The sequence below is a fragment of the Stegostoma tigrinum genome, chromosome 20 (genome assembly GCF_030684315.1).
Source record: "Stegostoma tigrinum isolate sSteTig4 chromosome 20, sSteTig4.hap1, whole genome shotgun sequence".
Classification (NCBI taxonomy): Eukaryota; Metazoa; Chordata; class Chondrichthyes; order Orectolobiformes; family Stegostomatidae; genus Stegostoma; species Stegostoma tigrinum.
The window spans coordinates 6,057,423-6,085,063 of NC_081373.1; the positions used below are offsets into that span (position 1 = coordinate 6,057,423).

The window sequence follows — 27,641 nt, forward strand, 5'->3', positions numbered from 1 at the left end:
TCTTGAAGTGAAAGCAAGCTAACATTTCAAGTCTAGATGACACTTCATCAGAGCCGAAGTGTTGCGTGGAGGGAGCAGCATTTGTGCAACAGTAGGAGAGAGGCGGTTGGAGTAATGGGGGAGAAAGGATGTTAATAGTGCAGATTAAGTGATCAGAATGTGAGAATGGCAGGACAATGGTATGTCCAACTACCAGATTAGGAGGAACAGACAGTCCCATTAGGGTGGGGAAGGGAAGAGAGGGTGACAGAGAATGTAACCAGCAAAGCAAAAAGGAAAAGAAGGAATAGGTTCACAATTTGATGATGTTGAACTTAATGTTGAGCCCAAACGGCAAGCTTGGCCCTGACCTTCCCGTAGCTGGTCATTTTAACACAGCCTCTTGCCCACATGTCTGTCATCAGCATGCTGCAATGTTCCAGTGAATCACAGTTCAAACTGAAGGAACAACATCTCATCTTCAGACTAGGCAGTTAACAACCCTTTGGGCTCAATATTAAATTCAACACCTTCAAATTGTGAACTTATTTCTTCCCTTTCTTTTAGTTTTGCTGTTACATTCTCTGCCACCTTCTCTCCCCTAATTCCACCTGAGTGGGGCTTTCTGTTCTTCCCAGTCTGGCAGTTAGACACACCCTTATCCTGCCATTCTCACATTCCCATCACTTAACCTGAACTATCAATACCCTTTCTCCCCCAGCATTCCAACCGCCCTCCTCCCATTATTGCACAAATGCTGCCCCTCCACTTTTCGCTACAGCTCTGATAAAGAGACATCTAAACTCAAAGTATTAGCTTGCTTTCTCTCCATGGATGCTGCCGACCCACTGTGATCTCCAGCATATTTTCTTTATTGTGTGAGCACTCAGATAAAGATTTTGCACTGAAAGGAAGCATTTACTGCCGAATAAAAGTGATGATATGTAGGTGCCGGTGTGGGACTGGGGTGGACAAGGTCAGAAATCACACAACACCAGGTTGTAATCCAACAGGTTTATTTGAAATTACACGCTTTCAGAGCCTTACTCCTTCTTCATGTGAATAAGCTCTTACACATCCAATCACCAACATCCCAGCTATGTTCCATCATCCATTAACCATTTAACAAGGACGGTACCTGGGGGCAGGGGTCAATTATTCCACATTCAGCCATGCTGGAGATTCACAGGCCCATGTATATGAAAGGTAGGGACATGGTGATGAAGCCGCTGTATAGCCTGTGGGTTTCCAGACTGTAACATTGTGTTCCAGGAAATAATGAAGACTACTGAACGTCAGACTGTGTTAATTGCCACTTGTGTGGAAAGATCAAATATCTTATAGACTGCCATCAGGAGGGGGAAAACAGACATGGATATTGCCCCTCACCATGTAGAGGTACCTGCAGGGCAGGCTTTTGCTCATGATATGAGCAGCCTAATAAGGGCCAAAGAGTTCTGTGGCCATGTCAAAATCGAAAATGGAAAACATCATCTCATTTCTGACATTTCAGCATAAAATCAGTGTTTCCAACTTTAATGTTTGCCTGACATAGCCCAGCTATTGGATTGACTGCAATTAAAGGGGAAGGGGGAATGAACAATTTCAACAGAGCTGGAGATATGAGGCCTGCAGGGGCAGGAGTCAGCTATGATCGAGCAAGCAGCATATGAAGAAATGAACCAGGATCATCAGGAAGTACACTGAGAGAGGGCATACTGAAAGTGCCCTGCAGACGAGTGAAAGGCTATGTTAGTGGTATCTTTGCACAACTAGGTTAACTCCCAGCTACATCTGTCACCTCCTGCAGACAAATCTACCAGCATATTGACTTGGGAGGGAACACGACCTACTATGCTGCCAAAGATCACAGCAGCATCAAACTTCCTCCCCATAACTCCTTCCAAACCTCAACTTGGGACATCAGTGGCATCTCCCATTTGGCAGCTCATTCATGAGTGCCTTGATGTCCTTTGCAGGAAAGCAACAGATTCTATCCAGTTTACCAAGGACCAAGAGAGGCAAGGTGACCGAGCTGTCAGATTAACAACATTGTTGGATTCCCAAAGCTACAAGGAAACATCAGCTGCATGCACATGGTGCTCAGGGTTCTAAGTCGCCATCCAGCAGGATTCCTGAACAGAAAGAGATTTCATTCCCTCAATGTCTACCTCGTTTGTGACCACAGGGAACAATTCCTTCAGGTCTCCCAGGGTCCTATCATAACACTTACATTCTGCACAACTCCCATGTTTCTGCAAATGAACCTCCAGCCTGCCTTCAAATTGTGTGTTTTATCTATTCATGAATATGTAATGACTGAGAAGAACATAATTGAGCAAGAATCAATCAAAATCAATGCTAAAAATCATCTGAGGAGCTCTGAGGAAAGGTCACCAGACCCGAAACGTTAACACTGATTTTACTGTCTACTGACACTGCCAGACCCGTTGAGCTTTTCCAGCAACTTCTTGTTTTGATCCTGATTTACGGCATCCACAGTTCTTTCCGTTTTTCTCTCCTTAATTTTGGTTTGGCAGCATCTGTGAAGGGAAAATCAGAGTTAACATTTCAGGCCTGGTGACCCTCCCTCAGAACTCATGTCTCATGTTTAGTTCTGAAGAACAGATGTGTTTAAATCAATAACTTTGTCTTTCTCTGTATCAAGGCCTGTTGCATTTCTCCAGAAATTTATGTTTTTCTTTCAGCATTCCAGCAACTGTAGTATTTTGCTTTTGCTTTCATTTAAATCATAATTTTAATTTGGCTAACCCACTATTGTTCACCACCTGTTGATATTTTAAGATAAATAATTAGTAACTGACGATCCAACATCATCTTATAGAAGAATATTTTCCTTATTACATGTCAGGCCTCAGAATGACGCATCTTGCATTACCATTGTGTTCCTCTCTCGGCCTTCCCTTGGGGAATTGGAAAGGCTGATTTGGTAGCTCAGCCTAATCGTACAGTTTGCTGCGTGAAATCAGTCAGCAGAATTACATTTTCTATTCATCTTCAAAAGCATGGAACTCTATAGTTCTCAATATTTTGCTTTGTCCTGTAAGTAATTAATGCTTGAATTTGGGAATAAGTCGCAGCCTCATTAGCTGGCAAAATCTTAGAAGTTTTCGTACAGCTATCACTGGTTTAACATTTAAAGTACATTCAGCTGTTCATAAGACCATAAGACCATAAGACATAGGAGTGGAAGTAAGGCCATTCAGCCCATCAAGTCCACTCCACCATTTAAATCATGGCTGATGGGCATTTCAACTCCACTTCCCCACACTCTCCCCGTAGCCCTTGATTCCTTCTGAGACCAAGAATTTGTCAATCTCTGCCTTGAAGGCATCAACGTCCCAGCCTCCACTGCACTCCGTGGCAATGAATTCCACAAGCCCACCACTCTCTGGCTGAAGAAATGTCGTCTCATTTCAGTTTTAAATTTATGGTCTTATGGTCTAAATTTACCACCTCTAATTTTAAGGCTGTGCCCACAGGTCCTAGTGTCCCCGCCTAACGGAAACAACTTCCTAGCGTCCACCCCAATACTGGCAACAATGAAGTCTCTATTCACTACTTGTTGTTTTATCTCACATTTGCGAGGAATTAATACAGTTAAAGACTGTGGCTGATGAGAATTTTGAGCTTCCTGAGTTGTGAAGTGCTGGAAGTAAATAAGCAACATGAAATGAATACCCAATTTACCAAAATGGTGAATATTCTTGCCTAAGTGAGGATTTCACACTCTTCCCTTAATATTAACATGGTGGCTTTTCCAGCCTTTGGATGAAACAGGATGGCAGCACCTTAAATACAGTAGCCAATGGACAATGGCAATGTTCCACTGCTATTTCTGGGTAAGCCAGAGTAATCTCTGGTGAAAGAAGTCTGTTTAAGATGCAGATTTCTGAGGTATGATTTGAACTGTCAAGCATTAGCTGGCCACACTACTCAAAGGGATCCCAAAGTTAATTTTGTCTTTATTTCCATTAGACTGGGGTGATTAGACCAACCCCAAATCTAACCCAGTCACTTTCTCAGGTCCTACAAAATCAGACTGAACCAATGCTGTCCTCATGCTAACCCCTCCAAACTGTGGATTCCCTAAGGTACCGACTCAGATTGAGCACATCCCTGGGGTGTTTTGTCTGACGTCCACTGCCCCTTCAGACATTTCAGGGCTCACCCATCCAACACAGTGACTGAAATAACTCCACAGAGGCTGGTGCTCCATCAATAAGTCACCCTTTATTTACACGTCCATAGTACTTGACTCTGGTCTGAATTCCTCAGACCCAGCTCTCACAGTGAACAGAACCTCTGACATTTTGATTTTCAATCTGTAAGCCAAAGCTCCCTGATTGGGCCAGATTAACAGCCCCAATCAGGGAACTCATATTGTATGCAGTTCACCTGGCTGCCTTCATTATTATCTCTACAGTGACACTCCATTTTCTCATGCCAATTGGAAAGAAAAATATTCCATTGTCCAATGTCATAATTCTTAACTTACAGCCATTTTCTCTTATTTTTGATACTTTTATAACAAATAAGTAGAAATGTTCAAAGAAAATGTAAAGTAGTTCATGAAGTGCTGGAAGCCAACAAAATATCTCAATGTTTTTTCTTCTGGATTTTTTGTTGTGGGGTCCTAGTATTCCTTTTCAGTTCTTGGAGACTGTCTGTCTATCCTGGAGGCCTGATGTTTCACCGTTTTTCACTCTTCCAAGCTACTAGTTATGATGCCACAAGAAAGCTTAATTTCTTATTGAAAAATACTTTATCAAGGATACTTTTCCTGCAGTGCAAAGTTCTGCTTATTGCACCAAAGTAACTGCTGCCATTAGAAATGAATAGAAATGAATCGGCTCAATGTTACAGAAAGTAATAGAATGATCTGACAAAAAGCATCCATCATGGATAGCACTATAACATTAAATGCAGTGACATTATGAGGCCCAACAGGAATCCTTCCAGTAAAGATGCACTCAGTATCATTTCAATGAGGCCTGAAATGGTTCATTTGCTATGGTGTCATGTGCCATCAGTTCATATTTGACATTGTATCTGTGACTGAAACTAATGACAGAACACTTCATCTTCATGCACCATGTCTGATAGAATGATGTATTCTCCAACTTGTGACTGAAGGGCTGATGGTATATGATGAGAAATGCAGGAAATTATATTTGACATTGTAGATTTTCCTTCCAATGACACCAGATTTCATCCTCCCACCACATTGATGTGAAGGGGTAATAAGTGCAAATTCCCTGTCTGTAAGTTCTAAAATATATCTTAAACGATCTAATATACTCTTTCTGCTGATATTTATGGAATTGGGTTTTCAAGGATAACTCTGAATTTGAATTGGTTAATTATAATCAGTGATGTTGAGCGCGTAGTACCTAAAGAATTGCAATGTTTTGCAGATCGATTTTCATATGATTTGGTTACATTAATGTTGGAATGTTTCCACATTGACTACTCCCAGGAAATCCTAACTTATCATTTTCTGTGCATTTGTTCAGGTCAGGTTAACTTATCTTGTTATATAACGTGTGATAACACACCATCCTGTTTCATCCAAAGGTTGGAAAAGTCACTCAGTTAATATCGAAGGATTGTAAAATCCTCACACAGACAAAAATGTTCACCATTTCAATGCATTGAAATTCATTTCACCTTGTCCTTGCTAGCTCACGTATTTCTAGTTTTCGGTGTTGCTGTAGAATACATTAAGTATCAACATACCGTGCTTGGTCCATGACTTCTCCCTGAATCATGCACAAAGTAAATAAACTTACACCATTTCATTGGCTGACAAAGGGTGGGGAACTGATTTGGTCCAAGTTGGATCGGGGGAGGTTGTCTTATGGAATGACTTTGTGCATATGCAATTCTGAAATAGGTAGATTCTTGATCAGTAGAGGAATCAAGGGCAGTGGGGAAAGGCAGGAAGGTGAACATGAGGAGTTGAGGATCATATTGAATGGTATAGGGGCCAAATGGCCTACTCCTGTTCCTGTACCTCATATTCTCTGGGCCTTGTATGGATTGGTAGATGTGGCAGCATTCTTTTGAAGGATCAAAGAAGCATTCTCGTTGTTTGTTGCTTGACCAGTCTCAGCAGTCCCTTTAAGGAGAGCTGTGTGAGAGAGTTGAAAACAAATATACAAATAGGTTGAATGTGCATAGCAGGGTTACAATTGCCGTAGTACTCCAAATTGCAAATTTAAGCAGCATTCAAACAGAAACATTCTTGGCAGTATTAATAATAAGCATTAACCTGCGACCTAAGTTAGATTAAAACTTAGATGAAGCCCATTTGTAATCATGAATGGAGGGACGAGTTGGACCAAAGGGTTTGTTTCCATCGCAGTATGGCTCTATCATGTGGCAGCATGTAAACTCGGAGGGTCCTCGGTCCATGTTAGACTAGCACCAATTAAACCCTACCTATGCTTCTTAAAGTCAGCCTATAGAGAGGAAGGAATATGGTCCCAAATTACAGGGTCAGAAATAGATTCTGAGAAGGAAGAAACAGGAGCAATACAGAAGTATGTCAGAGAGAGGGCTTCTCTTCTGTTCCATTGCTGAAAGCCTCTGTAAAATGTGGAGATGCATTGTATTTTCAAAGAGAGCTAGGAGATCTTTCAAACACAAACAGGAGACAATAGCAGCAGGTCGGTCCTGAGGTCAATGCCAGGAATCCTGGCTCCACTGACTCGGCTTTAATGCTGAAACAAGTTCAATTATCTTGCATGAATGATCAAGGTTAGGGAATGCATCTTCAAATATCATCACCCACCGCTTGAATTAATGGCCTATGGATATTTCTGTGCAAATCAAGGTCTGGTGAGGTACTTACAAACAATCCGAATGGAGCGTTGGTGTTTTGGATGCCTCTTCCTCCCTACATCTTCCCTTCCCCTCCACCACACTAGATGTAAGAGCTGCATGCTAATGACACCAAATTATGTGAATGTAGCAGATGTGCTACAGTAAATAATGCAGCTTGCTAGGTATTGGAACCATTTTTCCAAAAAGCCAAAGGTGTACTTCAATCAAGTTGTGGATTATGTTACAGAAATTTTGTCCATAAGTGGTCAAGGAGGGAAGAGCCATTACCTCCTACTAGAATTGTTAGCGCTTGTTGCTTCACAGCTACTCATTGATTTGATCAGAGTAGAAAACCTACATAAAAGATTTAGACTTGATTTGACTTCCATTTGATTTGATTCAATGTCACATATACCTAAGTACAGTGAAAAACTTTGTTTGCAAGCAGTACAGGGAGATCATAGTAAGCAAGAGCATGCTGATCATTGGGTGAAAAAAATACTTGGACTGAGTAAGGCATACTGATTACACCACACAGGACTTTTGCTACACAAGGTCAAATTCAACAAGATCAGTATTATTTAAAGCTGGAGATTCCTTCCATCATGGCAGAGAAGAAGACATTCTTGAACCTGCTGGTGCATGTGTTCAAGCTTCTATATCTTCTGCCTGCCAGCAGAGGTTGTAAGAGAGTCTTACTGGAGTGGGATGGGTCTTTGATGATGTTGGCTGCCTTTCCTTGGCAACAAGATTTGTAAATGGAGTCCACGGATGGGAGTTTGGTTTCCATGATGGTCTGGGCTATGTATGCAATATTCTGTAGTGTATAATGGCCCTGGGTAGGGTAGTTGCCATACCAGGCCATTATGCACCCAGGCAGTATACTTTCTATAGAGCATCTGTAAAAGTTGGCAAGGGCCTTATGAACATACGGAATTTCCTGAGCCACCTGAGGAAGACGAGACATTGTTGTGTCTTCTTGACCATCACATCTATCTGGGAAGTCCAGGACAGGTTGTCAGATATCATCACTCCTTGGAACTTGACATTCTCAACTCTCTCAAGCTCTGCTCCATTGATATAGATGGGGCATGTTCTCCTCCTTTCGTTCTGAAATCAATGATCAATTCTTTAGTTTTGTTGACATTGAGGGAGAGGTTGTTAACATTGCATCATGTCACCAAGCCCTCTATCTCCTTTCTGCATTTTGACTCAACATTGTTTGATATCAGTGCTACAACGGCAGTGTCATCAGCAAACTTGCAGATGGTGTTTATTCAGAATTTGGCTACACACATCGTGGTTGCACAAAGAGTGCAGTCGGGCGTTGAGAATGCATCCTTGGGTGCTCCAGTGTTGAGTGTTATTGTAATAGTGTAATATTGCCAAATCTGCTGATATCACAAAACTAGATAAGCATATGAGTTGTGGTGAAAGCATAAAGAAGCTTTGAGGAGACTTGGACGGGTTAACATGGATGAAATGTCATGTGAATACATGTGAAGTTATCACATTGGTAGAAAAAAGGGCACTTCTTAAATTGCAAAATGTAAATGTCCAAATAGACCTGAGTACCCCTGTTCAGGAATCACTAAAAGTTGGAAGCAGTTACAACAAGCAACTAGGAAGGAAAATAGTGGCAATGAGATCTGAGTACAGGAGTAAAGATGCAGATCTGGCAACATCTGTGGAGAGAAAGCAAAGTTAACACTTTGAGTCCAGTAACCTTTCTTCAGAACTCATGATGTATTGATGCACTTGTATACCACCTTTTGATAGTGCATCTGAAGTATTGTGTGCAGTTTTAGCCACCTTATCTCAGAAAGGATTTATTCGCATTGTAAGAATGCAACAAGGTTCATTTGATTAATCTCTAGAATGGCAGGACTATCTAGTGAAGAGAGATTGAAGCAACTAGGCCTCATCTAAAGCAATTGGATGGAATCATTCAGTAAATTTTATATAATAGATTGCCCATTTGCAACAAATAGCACTCAGCACATTGCTAAAAATATTTTCATGAGTAAGCCCAAGCCATTGTTCTGTCTGCAGTATATCCAGATGGGTCTCACTGGAATATTTTTATTCTATTAGACTTTATTGTTTGAGAAAGTATTTAATTTCCTTGTTGTTTTATTATTTTGTCCAAAAAATAACATACATCTGAGTCAGCACTGTGGTGGCTGCAAGCCCAAACCTGTATAAGGAATTTTAATTTTAATGTCCTGAATAAATAAAACTTATGACAGAAATTCATTTATGTGTCACAATTTAGAATTTAAACATGCTATGTAGAGTTCAAGAGCAGCTGAAACACTTAGAGGAAAAGAAGTAGAAGTGATAATAAAAAAAGCATGATCAAATATATGTTGAAGGATACACAGTCATTCATTATTTACTAAGGTATCCTGGAAACCTAAAGCAATGAAATCAATCATTCTAGATGTGTATGCTTAATGAGTAATCTCATTAAAGTGATCTTGAAAATCATCATCGAAGGAAATAATAATACATTTGAAGCAGAAATTATTAAATGAATACTGGTGAGGATTTGATAGGTAATTGGACTCCTTCTGTGTCAGAATAACGTTATAATTTTAATCCTAATGCTGTCAGTTATCATGACAATTTGTCATTTTTTTAGACCTTGAACCTTTCATATGACAAATGAATGTACATCTCTCTCAAACAAAAGCAAATTGGTGGAGAAACTCAACAGGCTGGCAACATTTGCGGAGTGAGAAGCAGAGTTAATTTTTCCAGTCCAGTGATCCTTCTTCAAAACGCAAATTTAAGGTGACTGATGTGATGTCAACACTTCTCAACGAACAGCTTGACTGTAGGTAAGAGGTTCTGTAGAAAGTTCACTGGACTCGAAAATTAACTTTTGTTTCTTCACAGATGCTGCCAAACCTGCTAAGTTGCTCCAGCAGTTTCGAATTTGTTCATTTCGGCTGTCCAGTATTCGCGATTTTTTCTTTTATTACAGGCATCTTTGTCTTCACGGCATGTCACACCATATTACATGAGTACTTGGCTTGACCTCCTAGCTCTGCAAGACATCTATCACATCAATCTAATTTGAAGCAATGAATAGCCAAAGGCTTAATTTTTCATATAACTCGATGCACTGCTCTTATTTCTCGACTTGACGGACCTCTACACTGATTTAGTCATGAATTTGTCTCAATGTTCACATCCCTCACTGGGACTTACTGGCAAGCAAACAATGCATTCGTGACTGCCACATTTATTTGCCACATGAACTGGCGTTCTCCAGTTCCTCACAGTGAGCTATCCATGGTGCTGATTTAGGCTCGTCCTGTGTCGCTTCCCATGCCAACAGCTTGGACGCATTTAACTCAGCAATATTTCTTTTTGATGCCTTGCTCATATTTCTTGCGCGAAGTGCGTTTAGTTTCAGACAGAGATTAAACGGCCTCCTCACATTCCTCAAAGTGACTCGTTGTACCACGATCTCGTTTTTCAAAACAGCTCGACTAAGATCTTGCAAAACATATTAAGCAAGACGAAAGCTGTACAGGAAAATGAAATTCGTGATGAGAAATTCTCAACATTTTATCGCCTGATCAACCAAGCTCCTCAGTGAATTTAAAATAAACATAATACGAATTGTACCAAGCAATCTTGACTTCCGTGTGCACTTTGCATCGAAACAATAAAGCTTTAATCATAAAATAAGTTCATAACATGCATATGAGTGTATCTCATAGATCAGAGAGGTCAAAGGCATGGATACAAGCCCCTCGGCACAACTCGTCCGTGCCAACTATTTTTTCACAATTAAATTAGTCCCATTTGCCTGTGTTTGATCAATTTCCCTCCATACTTGTCTCATTTGCCTGTCTAAATGCTTCTTAAATTACAAAATTGTACTTGCTACCACCTCTACCTCTGGCAGCCTGTTCCAGACATCACCATGCTCTGTGTGGAAATAAGAATGACCATCTTGCATCTGTCCCCTCTCACCTTAAGTCTATGCCCTCTTGGTTTAGACTCCTACTGCCCTGGGGAAAAGCTTTTGGCTGTCTACCTTGTCAATGCCTCTCATGATTTTATAGACCTCTATAAGGTCACTAGTCAGCCTTCTACACTCTAGGGAAAAAGTGTCCCAAACTATCCAACCTCTCCTTATGACTCAAGCCTTCCAATCTAGGTGGAATCTTAGTACATCTTTGCTGCAATTGTTCTAGTTTAATAAGGTTCTTTCTTCAGTAGGGAGACCAGAACTGGATGCAGTAATCCAAATTTTGCCTCAGTTATTCATAGAATTCCTACAGTGTGGAAACAGGCCCTGAGGCCCAACAAGTCCACACTGACACTCAGAGCATCCCGCCCAGACCCACCCCCATAACCCACCTAATCTACACATCCCTGAACCTTACAGGTAATTCAACATGGCCAATCCACCTAGTCTGCATCTTTGGACTGAGAGTGGAAACCAGAGCACGCAAAGGAAACTCATGCAGAAACGGGAGAATGTGCAAACTCCACACAGACAGTCACCCAAGTTTGGAATTGGACCCGGGTTCCTGGCGCTGTTAGGCTGTAGTGCTAACCATTGAGCCACCGTGCCGCCCCTCCACAACGTATTTATGGTAGCTCACTAAATTGCAAACATAATTTCCTGAGAACCCTATAGTAGTTAGTTAAAATGAATTAACAGAATGATGCTTACCATTGGAATAATTAACATTAGGGTGTTAATTAGCTGAATGGCTAGAATGTCAACATTACTGTGGGTGTAGCAGCCTCCCAGTGGGCACTCCCAGAGGTAATTACTGCTAGACTACTAATCTAGTGACCCAGGTAATGTTCTGGGGACCTGGGTATGAATCACGCCATGGCAAATTGTCATGTTTCAACTCAATTAAAAATCTGAATTTAAGAGTCTAATGATAATGATGAAACTATTGCTGATTGTCCATCAGAAAAAATACCTATCTAGTTCACTAATGTCCTTTAGGAAAAGTTATCCCTACCTGGTCTCATCTACATGGGACTCTTACCCACATTCTGGGAAGTTAGAGATTGGCAATAAATATGATGTCCACATCCCATGAATGTATTTTTTTTAATACATTTATTTCCGAGTATTACAGTTTTTAAAAAAATTGAATTTGCCTTTGTGAAATAAGACCATAAGAAATAGAAACAGGAATAGGCTGTTTGGCCCTTCATGCCTATTACACCATTCATCAGGATCGTGACAGGTCTAACATTCCTTATGTCCACTTTCCTGACCTTTTCCATAATCATTGGTTTCTCTACTGATCAAGAGCCCATCTATCTCACCCTTAAATATACGCAAAGATTCTACCCATACAGCTGCCTTTGGCAAGAAGTTCCAATCCTCAGGGAGTAGAAGTTTTTCCACATCTCAGGTTTAAATTGGTGCCCCTTTATTCTGGGATTATGCTTTCTGATCCTGGACTCTCTTTCATGAGGGGAAACATCTTCTCAACATTTACCCTATCAAGCCCCTTAAGCATTCTATATACCTAAATTAGATCCTCTCATTCTTCTAAATTCCAATGATAGAGTCCGAACCAGTTTAAGGGCTCATCAGTCATCCCTCTCTAAAGAGAGAGCACACCTATGGTCCAGTAAGATGATGGTCACTTTACTTTTACAGTTAACCAGTTTAGTCTTTGATCATATGACAAACCAGTCCATACTGGGGATTATCCTGATAACTTTCTCTGAACTTTCTTAAATGAAATAATAGTGTTCCTTAAATGCTCAACTTTCTATTTAAAGACTTAAGTTCCAGTTGGGCTTGGATTTGTGTCAGTTCTGAGGAAGGGCCACCAGAGCTGAAATATTAACTCTGATTTCTCTTCGCAAGTGCTGGCAGACCTGCTGAGCTTTTCCAGCAATTTCTGTTTTTTTATTTTGAATTTGTGGGGAATGAGTGTTCCAGTGGGATATTGAGGTGGGAGTGGGTGTTCCAGTGGGAGATTGGGTTAACTTTGTGAGGAATGGGTGCTCTAGCTGGGGCCTGGGAGTGGGAAGGATGTTCCAGTGAGAGATTGGGGATGGTAATGGGTGCTCCACTGGGAGACTGAAGGTGGGAATGTGTGCTCCAGTTGGCGACTGTGGTTGCTCTGGTGGGGAATGGGTGCTCCACTGACAGATTGGAAGTGGGAAGAGTTTTTCAGTGAGAGGCGGTGGATGCGATAGGGGTGCTCCACCGGGAGATTGAATGGGTACTCCACTGGGAGTTTGGAGTGAGAATGGATGTTTCAGTGGGAGATTGAGGGTGGGAATAGGTGCTCCAGTGGGAAATTGGGGTTGACCTTGTGGGGAATGGGTGCGCCAGTTAGAGATTGGAGTTGACCTTGTGGGGAATGGGTGCGCCAGTTAGAGATTGGAGTTGACCTTGTGGCGAATGGGTGTGCCAGTTAAAGATTGGAGTTGACCTTGTGGGGAATGGGTGCGCCAGTTGGAGATTGGAGTTGACCTTGTGGGGAATGGGTGTGCCAGTTAGAGATAGGAGTTGACCTTGTGGAGAATGGGTGCACCAGTTGGAGATTGGAGTTGACCTTGTGGGGAATGGGTGCGCCAGTTGGAGATTGGAGTTGACCTTGTGGGGAGTGGGTGCGCCAGTTAGAGATTGGAGTTGACCTTGTGGGGAATGGGTGTGCCAGTTAAAGATTGGAGTTGACCTTGTGGGGAATGGGTGCGCCAGTTGGAGATTGGAGTTGACCTTGTGGGGAATGGGTGTGCCAGTTAGAGATTGGAGTTGACCTTGTGGAGAATGGGTGCACCAGTTGGAGATTGGAGTTGACCTTGTGGGGAATGGGTGCGCCAGTTGGAGATTGGAGTTGACCTTGTGGGGAATGGGTGCGCCAGTTGGAGATTGGAGTTGACCTTGTGGGGAATGGGTGTGCCAGTTAGAGATTGGAGTTGACCTTGTGGGGAATGGGTGCATCAGTTGGAGATTGGAGTTGACCTTGTGGGGAATGGGTGCGCCAGTTGGAAATTGGAGTTGACCTTGTGGGGAATGGGTGCGCCAGTTGGAGATTGGAGTTGACCTTGTGGGGAATGGGTGTGCCAGTTAGAGATTGGAGTTGACCTTGTGGAGAATGGGTGCACCAGTTGGAGATTGGAGTTGACCTTGTGGGGAATGGGTGCGCCAGTTGGAGATTGGAGTTGACCTTGTGGGGAATGGGTGCGCCAGTTGGAGATTGGAGTTGACCTTGTGGGGAATGGGTGTGCCAGTTAGAGATTGGAGTTGACCTTGTGGGGAATGGGTGTGCCAGTTAGAGATTGGAGTTGACCTTGTGGGGAATGGGTGCATCAGTTGGAGATTGGAGTTGACCTTGTGGGGAATGGGTGTGCCAGTTAGAGATTGGAGTTGACCTTGTGGGGAATGGGTGCATCAGTTGGAGATTGGAGTTGACCTTGTGGGGAATGGGTGCGCCAGTTGGAGATTGGAGTTGACCTTGTGGGGAATGGGTGCACCAGTTGGAGATTGGAGTTGACCTTGTGGGGAATGGGTGCACCAGTTGGAGATTGGAGTTGACCTTGTGGGGAATGGGTGCGCCAGTTGGAGATTGGAGTTGACCTTGTGGGGAATGGGTGCGCCAGTTAGAGATTGGAGTTGACCTTGTGGGGAATGGGTGCTCCACTGAGAGATTGGTGGACGGCGGGACTTGGGGAAGGTAAGGGGGGGGAAGGAGGGAACGAGCTGATTGACAGCTGACGAGACCAATGGGCAGCCTGCACGGCCGCTGCCGCTCTGCACCAATGAGGAGAGAGGCTGTGGCCCGGAGTGGGCGGGCTTTGTGCCGGCCCCGACCGTTAAACCGTCGCACCGTCTCCCTGACAGTCAACAACAACAGGTGAGAGAATCCTTTCACTTCATCCTCTCCCTCCATCCCATTCCCGCTCATAGCCTTTTAATTAATGTCGTATTTCCATCCCTGGGTGTCCAAGGCGAAGAGAAATTACTCGAAGCTTCTCCGGCAGCGCCGTCGACATCCAACAGTTTCCCCTGGCTGCTAACTTGGACGGATTAAATAGTCTGAGAGGTGTCTCGGCATCTTTACTCACTGTTCTCGTGCTGTTTTGCTAGTGGCTGTGTTTTGTTTCTTTTATTTTTTTATTTCGTTGTTGTTTTTGCCGATTTGTTGCGTCTTGTTGTTTTTGTTGTCAAACCATAATTAGCGGGAGTAGGCCATTCGGCCCCTCAGACTGGATCCAACCTTAACAACAGGATGGTGGCTGATCCAACATCCCTCATGCCCTCCTCCCTCCCTCCCCCCTTTCCCTGTAACTCCTGGATTCCCTGACTGATCAGGAATCTACCCCCCCTCCCTCCCCCCTTTCCCTGTAACTCCTGGATTCCCTGACTGATCAGGAATCTACCCCCCCTCCCTCCCCCCTTTCCCTGTAACTCCTGGATTCCCTGACTGATCAGGAATCTACCCCCCCCTCCCTCCCCCCTTTCCCTGTAACTCCCGGATTCCCTGACTGATCAGGAATCTACCCCCCCTCCCTCCCCCCTTTCCCTGTAACTCCTGGATTCCCTGACTGATCAGGAATCTACCCCCCCTCCCTCCCCCCTTTCCCTGTAACTCCTGGATTCCCTGACTGATCAGGAATCTACCCCCCCCTCCCTCCCCCCTTTCCCTGTAACTCCTGGATTCCCTGACTGATCAGGAATCTACCCCCCCTCCCTCCCCCCTTTCCCTGTAACTCCCGGATTCCCTGACTGATCAGGAATCTACCCCCCCCTCCCTCCCCCCTTTCCCTGTAACTCCCGGATTCCCTGACTGATCAGGAATCTACCCCCCCTCCCTCCCCCCTTTCCCTGTAACTCATGGATTCCCTGACTGATCAGGAATCTACCCCCCCCCCCTCCCTCTCCCCTTTCCCTGTAACTCCTGGATTCCCTGACTGATCAGGAATCTACCCCCCCTCCCTCCCCCCTTTCCCTGTAACTCCCGGATTCCCTGACTGATCAGGAATCTACCCCCCCTCCCTCCCCCCTTTCCCTGTAACTCCCGGATTCCCTGACTGATCAGGAATCTACCCCCCCTCCCTCCCCCCTTTCCCTGTAACTCCCGGATTCCCTGACTGATCAGGAATCTACCCCCCCTCCCTCCCCCCTTTCCCTGTAACTCCCGGATTCCCTGACTGATCAGGAATCTACCCCCCCTCCCTCCCCCCTTTCCCTGTAACTCCCGGATTCCCTGACTGATCAGGAATCTACCCCCCCTCCCTCCCCCCTTTCCCTGTAACTCCCGGATTCCCTGACTGATCAGGAATCTTCCCCCCCTCCCTCCCCCCTTTCCCTGTAACTCCTAGATTCCCTGACTGATCAGGAATCTACCTCCCTCCCTCACCCCTTTCCCCCCCTCCCTCCCCCTTTCCCTGTAACTCCCGGATTCCCTGACTGATCAGGAATCTACCTCCCTCTCTCCCCCCTTTCCCTGTAACTCCTGGATTCCCTGACTGATCAGGAATCCACCCCCCTCCCTCCCCTCTCTTCCCCCCTTTCCCTGTAACTCCTGGATTCTCTGACTGATCAGGAATCTACCTCCCTCCCTCCCCACTTTCCCTGTAACTCCTAGATTCCCTGACTGATCAGGAATCTACCTCCCTCCCTCCCCACTTTCCCTGTAACTCCTAGATTCCCTGACTGATCAGGATTCTACCTCCCTCCCTCACCCCTTTCCCTGTAACTCCTGGATTCCCTGACTGATCAGGAATCAATCTACCTACCTCCCTCAGCCTTAAATGTGCACAGGGACTCTGCCCCGCAGCTCTCTGTGCCAAGGAATTTGGAAGACTCACAGACCTCCGAGAGAAGAAATTCCTCCTCAGCCTAGTCTTCAGTTGGTGCCACCTTTATTCTGAGACTATGTCCTCTGGTCCCAGATGCTGCGATGGGGGTGAGCATTCTCTCAGCATTTGTCAAGCCCCTTAAGAATCCTACACCTTTCAATGAGATCACCTCTCCTTCAAAATCCAACACTCAAGAGTCCCCATCTGTTCACGCCTTGCTGATCAGACAGCCCCTCTGTATGCGGGATTGTCCCAGTGAGCCTTCTCTGAGCTGCCTCCGGTTAATTTATGTCTTAAATAAGGGGGCTTTCAGTACACCAGGTGTGGTCTCACCTGCGATAATGGGAACTGCAGATGCTGGAGAATCCAAGATAACCAAGTGTGGAGCTGGATGAACACAGCAGGCCAAGCAGCATCTCAGGAGCACAAAAGCTGACGTTTCGGACCCTGTCTCTGATGAAGGGTCCAGGCCCGAAACGTCGGCTTTTGTGCTCCTAAGATGCTGCTTGGCCTGCTGTGTTCATCCAGCTCCACACTTTGTTATCATGGTGTCATCTGCACCTTGTATGGTTGCAGTTTTTTTTTGTTGTTTATTTTTGTTGTTACTTTTTCCACCCCTTGACTCGGCAACTTCACTTCCCAGCCTGGGCCCCACCTGGCACAGACAGGCCGGCTTTGAGGTAGTGGGGTTGGAGTGGCTGCTCTAACCCAGCTTTGGGAATGGGTGATGATAACTCATTACTTTTGTTTGTCATGATGCCTTGGCTGCGGGGCACCTGGTGGTGCAGTGGTAGTATCTGTACCTCTGGACCAGGTGGTCTGTGTTCAAATCCCAGAGATGTGACATAACGCATCTGAACAAAAATGTACCTTGCCTCCAAAAGTTTGAGTTTTCAAATAAACCTGTTACACGAAAACCTGATGTTGTGCAATTTGGAACTTGCCATGCAGTTTACTATGCATTGGCACTGTCTCCTTTCCAGAGGCTGACTACCACAGACTTCTGCCTCTGTCTGCCCTGTGCTGATATTCTGCGTTAGTCAACTCCATCCATCATTCAAGATAACAAAGTGTGGAGCTGGTTGAACACAGCAGGCCAAGCAGCATCTTAGGAGCACAAAAGCTGATGTTTCAGGCCTAGGGATGAAGGGTCTCGGCCCGAAACATCAGCTTTTGTGCTCCTAAGATGCTGCTTGGCCTGCTGTGTTCATCCAGCTCCACACTTTGTTACCTCTGGTCCTCCAGCATCTGCAGTTCCCATTATCTCCATCCATCATTCACTCTGCTTTGTTTCCCTCTCCCATATTCTCCATTGATCGTCCCCTGCAGTAGTTGTCTCTTTCTATTGTCTACTCCAATGATTTGTTTAAACGGCTGTATCGTTCTCTCCTTAATCAGAACTTGCTGGAAAAGTTCAGCAGGTCCAGCAGCATCTGTAAAATCAGTGTTAACGTTTTGGGTCGGGTAACCCTTCCTCAGAACTCCTCAGGGGAAGGGTCACCGGACCGAAAATGTTAACTCTGTTTCTCCACGGATGCTGCCAGACCTCCTGAGCTTTTCCAGCAACTTCTGTTTTTGTTCCTGATTAATAGCATCTGCAGTTCTTTTGGTTTTTCGCTCCTTAATGTTGTTTACTCTTCAACCATTTCAATTCCTTCCTCATTGTCTATTCAGTGTTTTGCTCTATAGTAAATAAAAGAGTCAGTAATTTATGTTAGTTCATACAATTTCATTCTAGTCCAGTGATATCAATTTAGATACAGAGAACTTGCATTCGTTGGATTTAACAGTCATGATTGATTTTTTTTAAATCCTCAAAACTTTTAGGTTATCACTGAGGCAAAATGACGGAGAGTTTGACAAGGATTTGTTGCCACACCTGCTTGTTTCTGATATATTTTGCTACGTGATGTCGCCAATTCATTGGAAGGAAGATGTAGGGCAAATATTCCTTTGTAATATTTAAGACTGTTAAAATGGAAGTAATTAGTAGATCAATTTCTTCTGTGTGATAATTACGCCAACATTTATGCTATCCAGATTTTTAATGAATTGTTGGTGGACTATACCAGCATGGCTCATTCATTTGACTCTGCAAGAAGGGAAATGACCGATTCTGTACCCATCAGCAATCATGCTAGTGGTGCAAACACAGCAACAAAGTACCTGCTGAAGAAACAGCACAAGCAAGTGAATGGACAGCCTCATGAAACGCGAGCTACCTCACCCATGGGCAGAGTGATCCTCATTACCGGTACTTCCCCAGTTGAAGGTGGGTGATCACAATGACATTACAATTAATGAAAATGATCCACTTTACAATTACATTTAATTTGGAATAGGTTGCAGAGATGATAAACAGTTTGACTGCTGTCAAAGCTTTCAACGATAGTGAATTGATTAGAGCTGTCCTTTACTTCTAGATCTGACTAGAATCCAGTTGAAAATTATAATCTGAAAATATGTTCCCTTTCCAAAATAAACAACGGTGGATGCTGACATTCTGAAATAAACAGATTACGCAGTTCTGTGTAGATAGAAACAGAAGACCAAATTTTACCAGCAATCTGTTAAATGTATAATTCAGCAAGCTTCATGAAAGAGATAATGGGAACTGCAGATGCTGGAGAATCCAAGATAACAAAGTGTGAAGCTGGATGAACACAGTAGGCCAAGCAGCATCTCAGGAGCACAAAAGCTGACGTTTCGGACCCTCTCTCTGATGAAGGGTCTAGGCCCGAAACGTCAGCTTTTGTGCTCCTGAGATGCTGCTTGGCCTGCTGTGTTCATCCAGCTTCACACTTTGTTATCTTAGCTTCATGAAAGGCTTCTTTTTGTAAGCTCTACTGATCTTTTTCACACTGTTCTCAACAACCCACTTTGTTATATCTCAATGGTGCCTGCGTGTTGAATTACTCCTCCCGCAGAGGTGGAAGTACTCATCATTGCCAGGACCTCCAAGATTCCTGATGCTGGTGCCATTTTTAGAGCCAGCCAACACTCCCCTAACACCATACTTGTAATGTCAGAGGAACCAAAAGGAGATACTTCTCAGGGCACTGGAGTGGGACACATGACACTTTATTGCAAATACAAGTGCATGTTAGTAAATGTGTTGCTATTTAGGAATCAAGCCAGATAGGTTACCTATTCATCGCATCATCCCATCACAAAAGTCTGAAAAAGGAGTGCCAGTCTTTCCTTGATATCCAGTGTAACTGAACATCATCTCATTATTTACTTTCACATCCACATACTGGAAAGCCTTGAATCGTTTATACACTTTCATTTTTATTTAGCAACTGCGAAAATGCAGAAAAAGTGAGCAAGCAAAGCTGCACATTTTGTTCTGGTAGCAGGAAGAGACTGCTTGCCTTTTGAAACACACCAAATTTATAGTGTTAGCCACACCCAGCTTACACCCATTGGAACCGGGCGCCAATTAAATCTTGGATAACAAGGTGTAGAGCTGGATGAACACCGCAGGCCAAGCAGCATCAGAGGAGCAGGAAAGCTGATGTTTTGGGTCCAGACCCTTCTTCAGAAATGGGGGAGGGGAAGGGAATTCTGAAATAAATAGGGAGAGAGAGGGCGGTGGGTAGAAGATGGATAAAGGTGAAGATACGTGGAGAGGAGACAGACATGTCAAAGCAGTGTTTTGGAGCCAGTAAAGGTGAGTGTAGGTGGGGAGTTAGGGAGGGGATAGGTCGGTCCAGGGAGGGCAGACAGGTGAAGGAGGTGGGATGAAGCTAGTAGGTTGGAGATGGGGGTGGGGCTTGAGGTGGGATGAGTGTATTGGTGGGAGGACAAGTTAGGGAGGCGGGGATGAGCTAGGCTGGTTTTGGGATCTGGTCGGGGGAGGGGAGATTTTGAAGCTTGTGAAGTCCACATTGATACCGTTGGGCTGCAGGGTTCCCAAGCAAAATATGAGATGCTGCTCCTTCAACCTTCGGGTGGCATTATTGTGGCATTGCAGGAGGCCCAGGATGGACATGTCGGCAAAGGAGGGGGAGTTGAAATGGTTCGCGACTGGATGTAGTTTTTGTTGTGAACCGAGTGTAGGTGTTCCACAAAGTGGTCCCTAAGCCTCCGCTTGGTTTCCCTGATGTAGAGGAGGTCACAACGGGAATAGCTGATACAGTATACCGCATCAGCAGATGTGCAGGTGAACATCTGTTTGATGTGGAAGGTCTTCTTTGGGCCTGGAATGGGGGTGAGAAGGGAGATGCAGAGGCAGGTATGGCACTTGCTGCAGTTGGAGGGAAAAGTGCCGGGGATAATGGGGCTGGTGGGGAGTGGACAAGGCAGTAACGGAGAGAGTGGTCCCTTCCAGAAAGCAGATAAGGGTAGGGAGGAAAAATATCTTTGGGGTCAAGTTGCAGATGGCAGAAGTGTCGGAGGATGATGCGTTGGATCCGGAGGTTGGTGGGGTGGTACGTGAGGATGAGGGGGATTCTGTTTTGGTTGTTACTGCGGGGAGGGGGTGTGAGGGATGAGTTGTGCGAAATGCGAGAGACACGGCCGAGGGCATTTTCGACCACAGTGGGGGTTGTTGCGGTCCTTGAAAAACTAGGACGTCTGGGATGCCCGGGATTGAAATGCCTCATCTCGGGAGCAGATGCAGCAGAGGTGAAGGAATTGGGAACAGGGGGTGGCCTTTTTACAGGAAGTTGGGTGAGAGGAGCTGTAGTCTAGGTAGCTGTGGGAGTCAGTAGGCTTGAAATGGATATAGGTTTCCAGGTGGTTGCCAGAGATGGAAATAGAGAGGTCCAGGAAGGAGAGAGAGATATTGGAATTAAATCTTGTCTGGCTTTTTGCACCTGACCCTGCAGCACCCTATCATGCTGAAGGTGGTGTTTCTCATGCTCAGTGTCCTCACCTTACTCCTAAGAAGACTGCAACTTTGTATCAACGCACAGGATATTGCTTGAGAGTTATGAGACCTGATTTCAGAGAGTCGCCCTTGTCTTCCAGTAACCATCTTTATAAGACTTCCGTTTGTTGACAGTTTAGCATCCTTCTCCATACAAAAGGACAAGGAGAATCCGACACGGAGGTTCAAGAAATGTCTCTACATGGACCTCTGACATAGGGACTTCATTCAGATGAATTCAGCACAAGCTATGTCACACCAAATATAGTGGAGATTGTAGGTGCTGTATGATTATGTCACCTTGCTCCTCCCCCATCCCCAATGTTACCCAAGGAAGGCTGCATTACTTATAAAGCATGTTAGTGAATAACAGTAGTTCAAAGTGAGAGGAAATCAGTTCTGTGTTCTTATGCAATTGATGTGATCATGGACTGTTTTCATGAATAGTGGCCCCCAAGTGCCATTTTTAAGATTGCTTGTCATTACACATGTTTCACAGAGTTGATTATCTTCAATCTGCAATGACATGGTCAAGATTGTTTTTGGCTAGGATTTGGATCCCCTGAATGTAAACTGTCCTCCTTGACCTGACTGAGGCTTACTCCAGTTAGACTTCGAAACATGTATTCGGTTGATGCAAATAATGTGTGTTTACCACACATGCTATTGCTGTATTATGTTGGTGTGAGATCGGCGCATAGTGCCATATAGCAGTAGGTCCTCCCACTTGACTGATAACAGCTAATAGCCATTACAAGCTGTGTGAATATGTGCCTGTGCTAAACGGCACAGTAAGACAGAAGGACTGTGAGCCTTTAAATTCTGGCTGTGGGGGGAAAGGACAAAAAGACATGGCATGAGAATCCAAATAGATGCAAACTGAGTAGGCACTAAGAGAGCATTCGAAGAGCCATAAGGTGCACCTTAGTCCAATCCATGAGCTGGGTGCTTCTCCATCTGTGCAAAGTTCCCTGGCAGCAACATTACAAAGACGGGTGTTTGGTTGCTCCAGTGTACAGCTTATTGTAAGTCAGTTGGAGATATGTCATGAAGGTGCAGCTGGTCCATGTTTGATGCCAACCTCTGCAATGGTGGTTTGCAGGCAGTTGCTGCTCATGGAACGTGCTGTGAGAGGTTGGCAACTGTTATCCAGCGTGGAGGCTCAAAAGAGAAAGTGACGAACTGGAGACGCCAAGGTAGAGCTGTGATCTTCATGTCAGGAATTGTCACCATCTAGTTTCTCTCCAGTGGGTAAGAGAATGGGAAACTGCATATCAATGAGGTGAGATTAGGTAATGATGGCATGCTAATGCAGGCAAATAGATACAAACAGGTTTCTTGCTGCTCCGTAGTGAGATTATCATCACATCATTGAACATTTAATTCGAGAACTGAACTTTGTTGTTCTTGACACTAAGAATCTTTTTTCTAATGATTCTGCCTATTTCCCAACTGACTTGTCATTACCTATGCCATTCAGTGGCTAGGAAGACTCTGCCCAGAGTCAGTATTTCAGGTTTTGACCTGTCGTTGGAACTGGGAACAGAATTAAACAGGTGGGAAACCCAGCCACTCAAAGTCAGAGAGAAAGCATTCCCTGCCAGTGGTGGCTGCCATTCAACCATTTGGTGCTTGTAATCCTGCCTATCACTAGGGAGGAAATCCTACCTGAGAGCTGTTGACTAATCAGGAGCATGACTATTTCAACTGACAGTTAAGAGCCAATCACATTGTTATGGGCCTGAGGGTTCCATGCAGGCAAGATCAGGTAAGGGTGTCACATTTCCTTCAACAGTGGGTTTAAGTATACAATGGGTTTTAATGACAATTAGTGATAGTTATCATGATCAGCATTCCCTACAGCAGCTTGTACTCGAGATTTATTAATTGTATGTAAATTCCAAAAGCTGCCAAGGTGGGTTTTGAATGTATTACCTCAGAGCAATAGCTTTTGGATTCTGAATCACAAGTCCAGTAACATTACCACCACACCAATGTAGCATCATATGTGCACAGAAAGAGACCCTTCAGTCCAATTCATCCATGCCAACCCAGATATCCTAAATTAATCCTGTCCTATATGCCGTCATTTAGCCCATATCCCTCTAAATCCTTCCTATTCATATACCCATCCAGATACAATTACAACATTTAAAAAGGTATCAGCCTCCACCACTTCCTCTGGCACTTCATGCCATACACACACCACTCTCTCTGTGAAAAAGCTGCCTCTTAGGTCCCGTTTAAATCTTCCCCTTCTCACCTTCAACCTATGTCTTCTAGTTTTAGATTCCCACACCTTGGGGGAAAAGACCTTGAATATTCACCCTGTCCATGCCCCTCACGATTTTATAAACTTATATAAGGTCACTCCTCAGCCTCTGATGCTCCAGGAAAAATAGCCCCAGCTATTCAACCTCTCTCTATAGCTCAAACCCATCAACCCTGGCAAAATTTTTGTAAATCCTGACTGAACCTGAGCAAGTCTCACAACATCTTTCTTCTAGCAGGGAGGCCAAATTTGAACACAGTATTCCAGAAGTAGCCTGACCAAACCAATGTCCTGTACAGCCACAACATGACTTCCCAACTCCAATACTCAGTGCACTGACCAATAAGAGCATGCATGCCAAACACCTTCTTCACTACCCTGTCTACCTGTGACTCCACTTTCAAGGAACGATGAACCTGCATTCCAAGGTCTCTTTGTTTGGCAACACTCCCCAGGACCTTGCCATTCACAGTATAAGTCTTGCCCTGATTTGCCTTTCCAAAATGTAACACCTCACATTTATCTAGATCAACTCCATTTGCTGCTCCTTGGCCCGTTGGCCCATCAGACCAATGACCCATTATACTCCGAGATAACCTTCTTTGCTTTACACTACACTACCAATTTTGGTGTCACTTTCAAACTTACTAACCAAAGCACCGATCTTCACATCCGAATCATTTATATAAATGACAAAAAGGAGTGGGCCCAGTACTGATCTTTGCAGCACACATCTTGGTCACAGGCCTCCCATCTCTGTTTAAACTGTCACAGGTTTGTGGGGTGGGAAGGAATGTGATTCCTCGATTGAAGAAAAAGGAAGACATATTAGAAGTGCCGTTGTGGAAGGTTAAATGTCAGAACAAATGTGGCAGAGAAACAAATCTGGAAGAATGGAGTGGAGTCCCTTACAGGATGCGGGAAATGAGTAATGTAGTCAACGTAGCTGTGGGAGTTAGTGGACGCATATTGAATGTTGCTAGACTATTTTAATCACAACTTTGCTGTTATGCACACAGAAGGCAAATCTCCTGTTTACCCTCGTGCCTTGATCTCCTGGGTGTTTCCAGCATTTTCTGTTTTTATTTCAGATTTCCAGAATCTACCGTATCCCCTTTATTTTGTTGGTAATATCTGTCAAGAAATTAATGTTGACAAGAGGACTGATCGATCCCTGCAATCTGAACGTTTACACATAGGAAATTGCAATGTATAATTGTACGCAGAAGCGCATGCGCCCACAGAGACACAGACTTTCTTCCTCCTTGGAATATTATACAGACACTTCTCCCAAAGTCAAACAAACTGCAAATGCTATTAATCAGAGACTAAAACAAAAATTGCTGGAAAGCTCAGCAGGCCTGACAACATCAGTGCAGAGAAATCAGGCTTAACGCTTCAGGTTGAGTGACCCTTCCTCAGAACTGATGGTAGCATGGACAATGTCCGTCTATATGCAGAAGATAGAGTGGGGATGGGAGTAAAGTGTAAACGACAGGTGGGGTTACAGCCTAAACAGAGAGAAGAGCAGTTAGACAGACAAAGGAGAGGATAATGATCTGTCTAGGAGGATGAATCGCTGATAATGGGAATGGTTAGTGGCTAAAAATGGGTGGTCAAAGCACATATTTCCCTCCCCTCCCTTGTCAGCATTCTACAGGGACGGTTCCCTCCGGGACACCATGGTTCACTCTTCCTTCACTCCCAACATCTCTCCATGACATCACAGGACCTTCCCCCTGCAATTCAGAAAGTGTAACAACAGACTATGTGATAATAAAGCTTGGTTGTGGTGGTGGGGATAAGGGAAGAGCTCAAGCCGTAAAGTTATTGAACTTGATATTGAATTGTGAAGGCTGCAGGGTCCCAAGTCAGAAAACGAGGTTTTGCTCTTACAGCTTGTGCTGAGCTTTGCTGGGGCATTGCAGCAAGCCGGAGACAAAGATATTGGCCAGGGAACAGGGTGGTGTGTTGAAGTGGCAGGCAACTGAAAGTTCAGGGTCTTTTTTCGCAAACAGAACACAAGTGTTTTGCGAAGTGGTCACCCAGTGTATGTTTACTTTCCACAATGTGCAAGAGACCACATTGTGAACAGTGAATGCAGTCGACTAGATTGTATGAAATGTAGGTAAAGAACTGCTTCACCTGGAAGGTCTGTTGGGGCTCTAGGATACTGAGGAGTTGTGAAACAAACATTCAGGCATGACACCTTCTGAATTGCAGGGGAAGGTCCCGTGATGCCAAAGTTAACCCTGATTTCTCTCTGCAGATGCTGCCAAACATACTGAGCTCTTCTAGCAATTTCTGTTTTTGTTTCCAATGTTTTATGTTGTCTTTTTTTTTCCCTTTATTCTTTCATGGGTTTTGAGCATCACTGGTAAGACCAGCATTTATTGCCAATCCCTAACTGACTTTTAATTAACTGTTTTGATAGACCATGCACATTGCTGTGAGTCTTCAGTCACATGTAGGCCAGACCAGGGAACGATGGCAAATTTCTCTTAAAGAACATGAATAAAATGGATGGGATTTTATGGCAGCCAATCATAGTTTCATGTTCGCCCTTACTAAAACTGGCTGTTCATTCTAGATTTTATTAATTGAATTTAAATTACACCAGCTGCCCTGGTGACGATTGAATCTGTGACCCCAAAGCATTAGTTTGGATTACAAGTCCAGTGACATTACCACAACACCACTCTCTCCCTGTCCTTTCAAAAGGCAAAGTGGGGCACTTGTTCTCCTTTTCCTATTGTCATGTTGTCGCTTGTTTTCCTTAACTTCACATTACCATTTCAACCTCTTCTTCTTCTTTCTGTCTCTTCAGTTGTCATTCTTCTCTTAAGTTTACTTTGGCATTCATTTCTGCCCTCTTCCCTCAAGTCGTGTTAATATTTTAGATCTCATCCCACACTAAGTTCATGCTGACAGCTTTCACCTTATCCTCTCCTTACGTTTATACTGACAAAACCCTACCCTACGAGCCATGCTTGTACACGTATACACACACACACACTCTTCCCTTTCCTTTCTAATCGTAAGTTTCTGCTGACGTCAGCTCCTGTTGCAAAGAGTGAAAGACTAATGCTATGGAAACCCTTTTGATAGTTTTGCAAGATTACTGTTATTCCTATCTGTTGGTGAGTTTCATTCTTTTGAATAGCATACTGCAGAACCAAGACAGAGTTGACAGTACACCAGGAAAGTAAAACGTACTATTTACACCTAGCTCCAAGGCTGGTGTGACAGGACATTTAGTAGTCATCTGACCAAATAGACTGAGCTTAAGCAAGTAGACCAAATCTTCCACAGTGAAGAATTCCCTCAGTTGGCCTAAAGTTTATGCGCAGGTCTTAGGATTTGGCTGGATTAGACAATCTTCTGGCACAGACGTGATACAATTCAAATAATAAAGCCATGCTGATATTTTGGTAGTTAAATTAATATTGAAATTTGGAGCATCTGGATGTAAGTTTGCTCGCTGAGGTGGAAGTTTCGTTTTCAGATGTTTCATCACTTTTTTAATTTGAATAAAAATGTACTTTATTCATAGAATGTACAAAATAATAAAACATTTATACACCTACCCAGTCATACAAGCCGCTCCGGGTTACCCAGGGGGTACATACACCAACTAAAGGAAAAGACAAAACAAAGAAGGAAAAAAACAAAAACAAAGAAAAAATACCCCGGCAGTCGTCTCCCCGCACAGTCCCTGTTGCCCCCCAACCAGCTGGGCCCAGTTACCAGTTAGGGCCCTTGTTTCTATTCTGGACGAGGGGTTTCATATGGTGCTCATTCCCCACCCCGCCTTCGTCCCCCCCCCCCGCAGCTGCCTCGAGGGCAGCGTGC

The 27,641-nt window shown here is 44.2% G+C and overlaps 1 protein-coding gene across 4 annotated transcripts in view; it reads left to right on the top strand.

The window, feature by feature from the left end:
• The first annotated feature begins 14,629 nt into the window (after positions 1–14,629).
• The window catches only part of pdzd7a (PDZ domain containing 7a), a 113,131-nt gene continuing 100,119 nt past the window's right edge, over positions 14,630–27,641 (top strand). For 2 of the 4 annotated variants that reach the window (XM_059652948.1, XM_059652952.1), the window contains exons 1-2: positions 14,630–14,696; positions 18,472–18,916. In XM_059652948.1, the coding sequence (XP_059508931.1) occupies positions 18,718–18,916 (199 nt within the window). In that variant the 5' untranslated portion in view covers positions 14,630–14,696; positions 18,472–18,717. Of the gene's footprint in view, positions 14,697–16,670; positions 16,752–18,471; positions 18,917–27,641 lie in introns of those variants that run through there. The other 2 variants (XM_059652951.1, XM_059652950.1) reach the window with 2 other exon arrangements.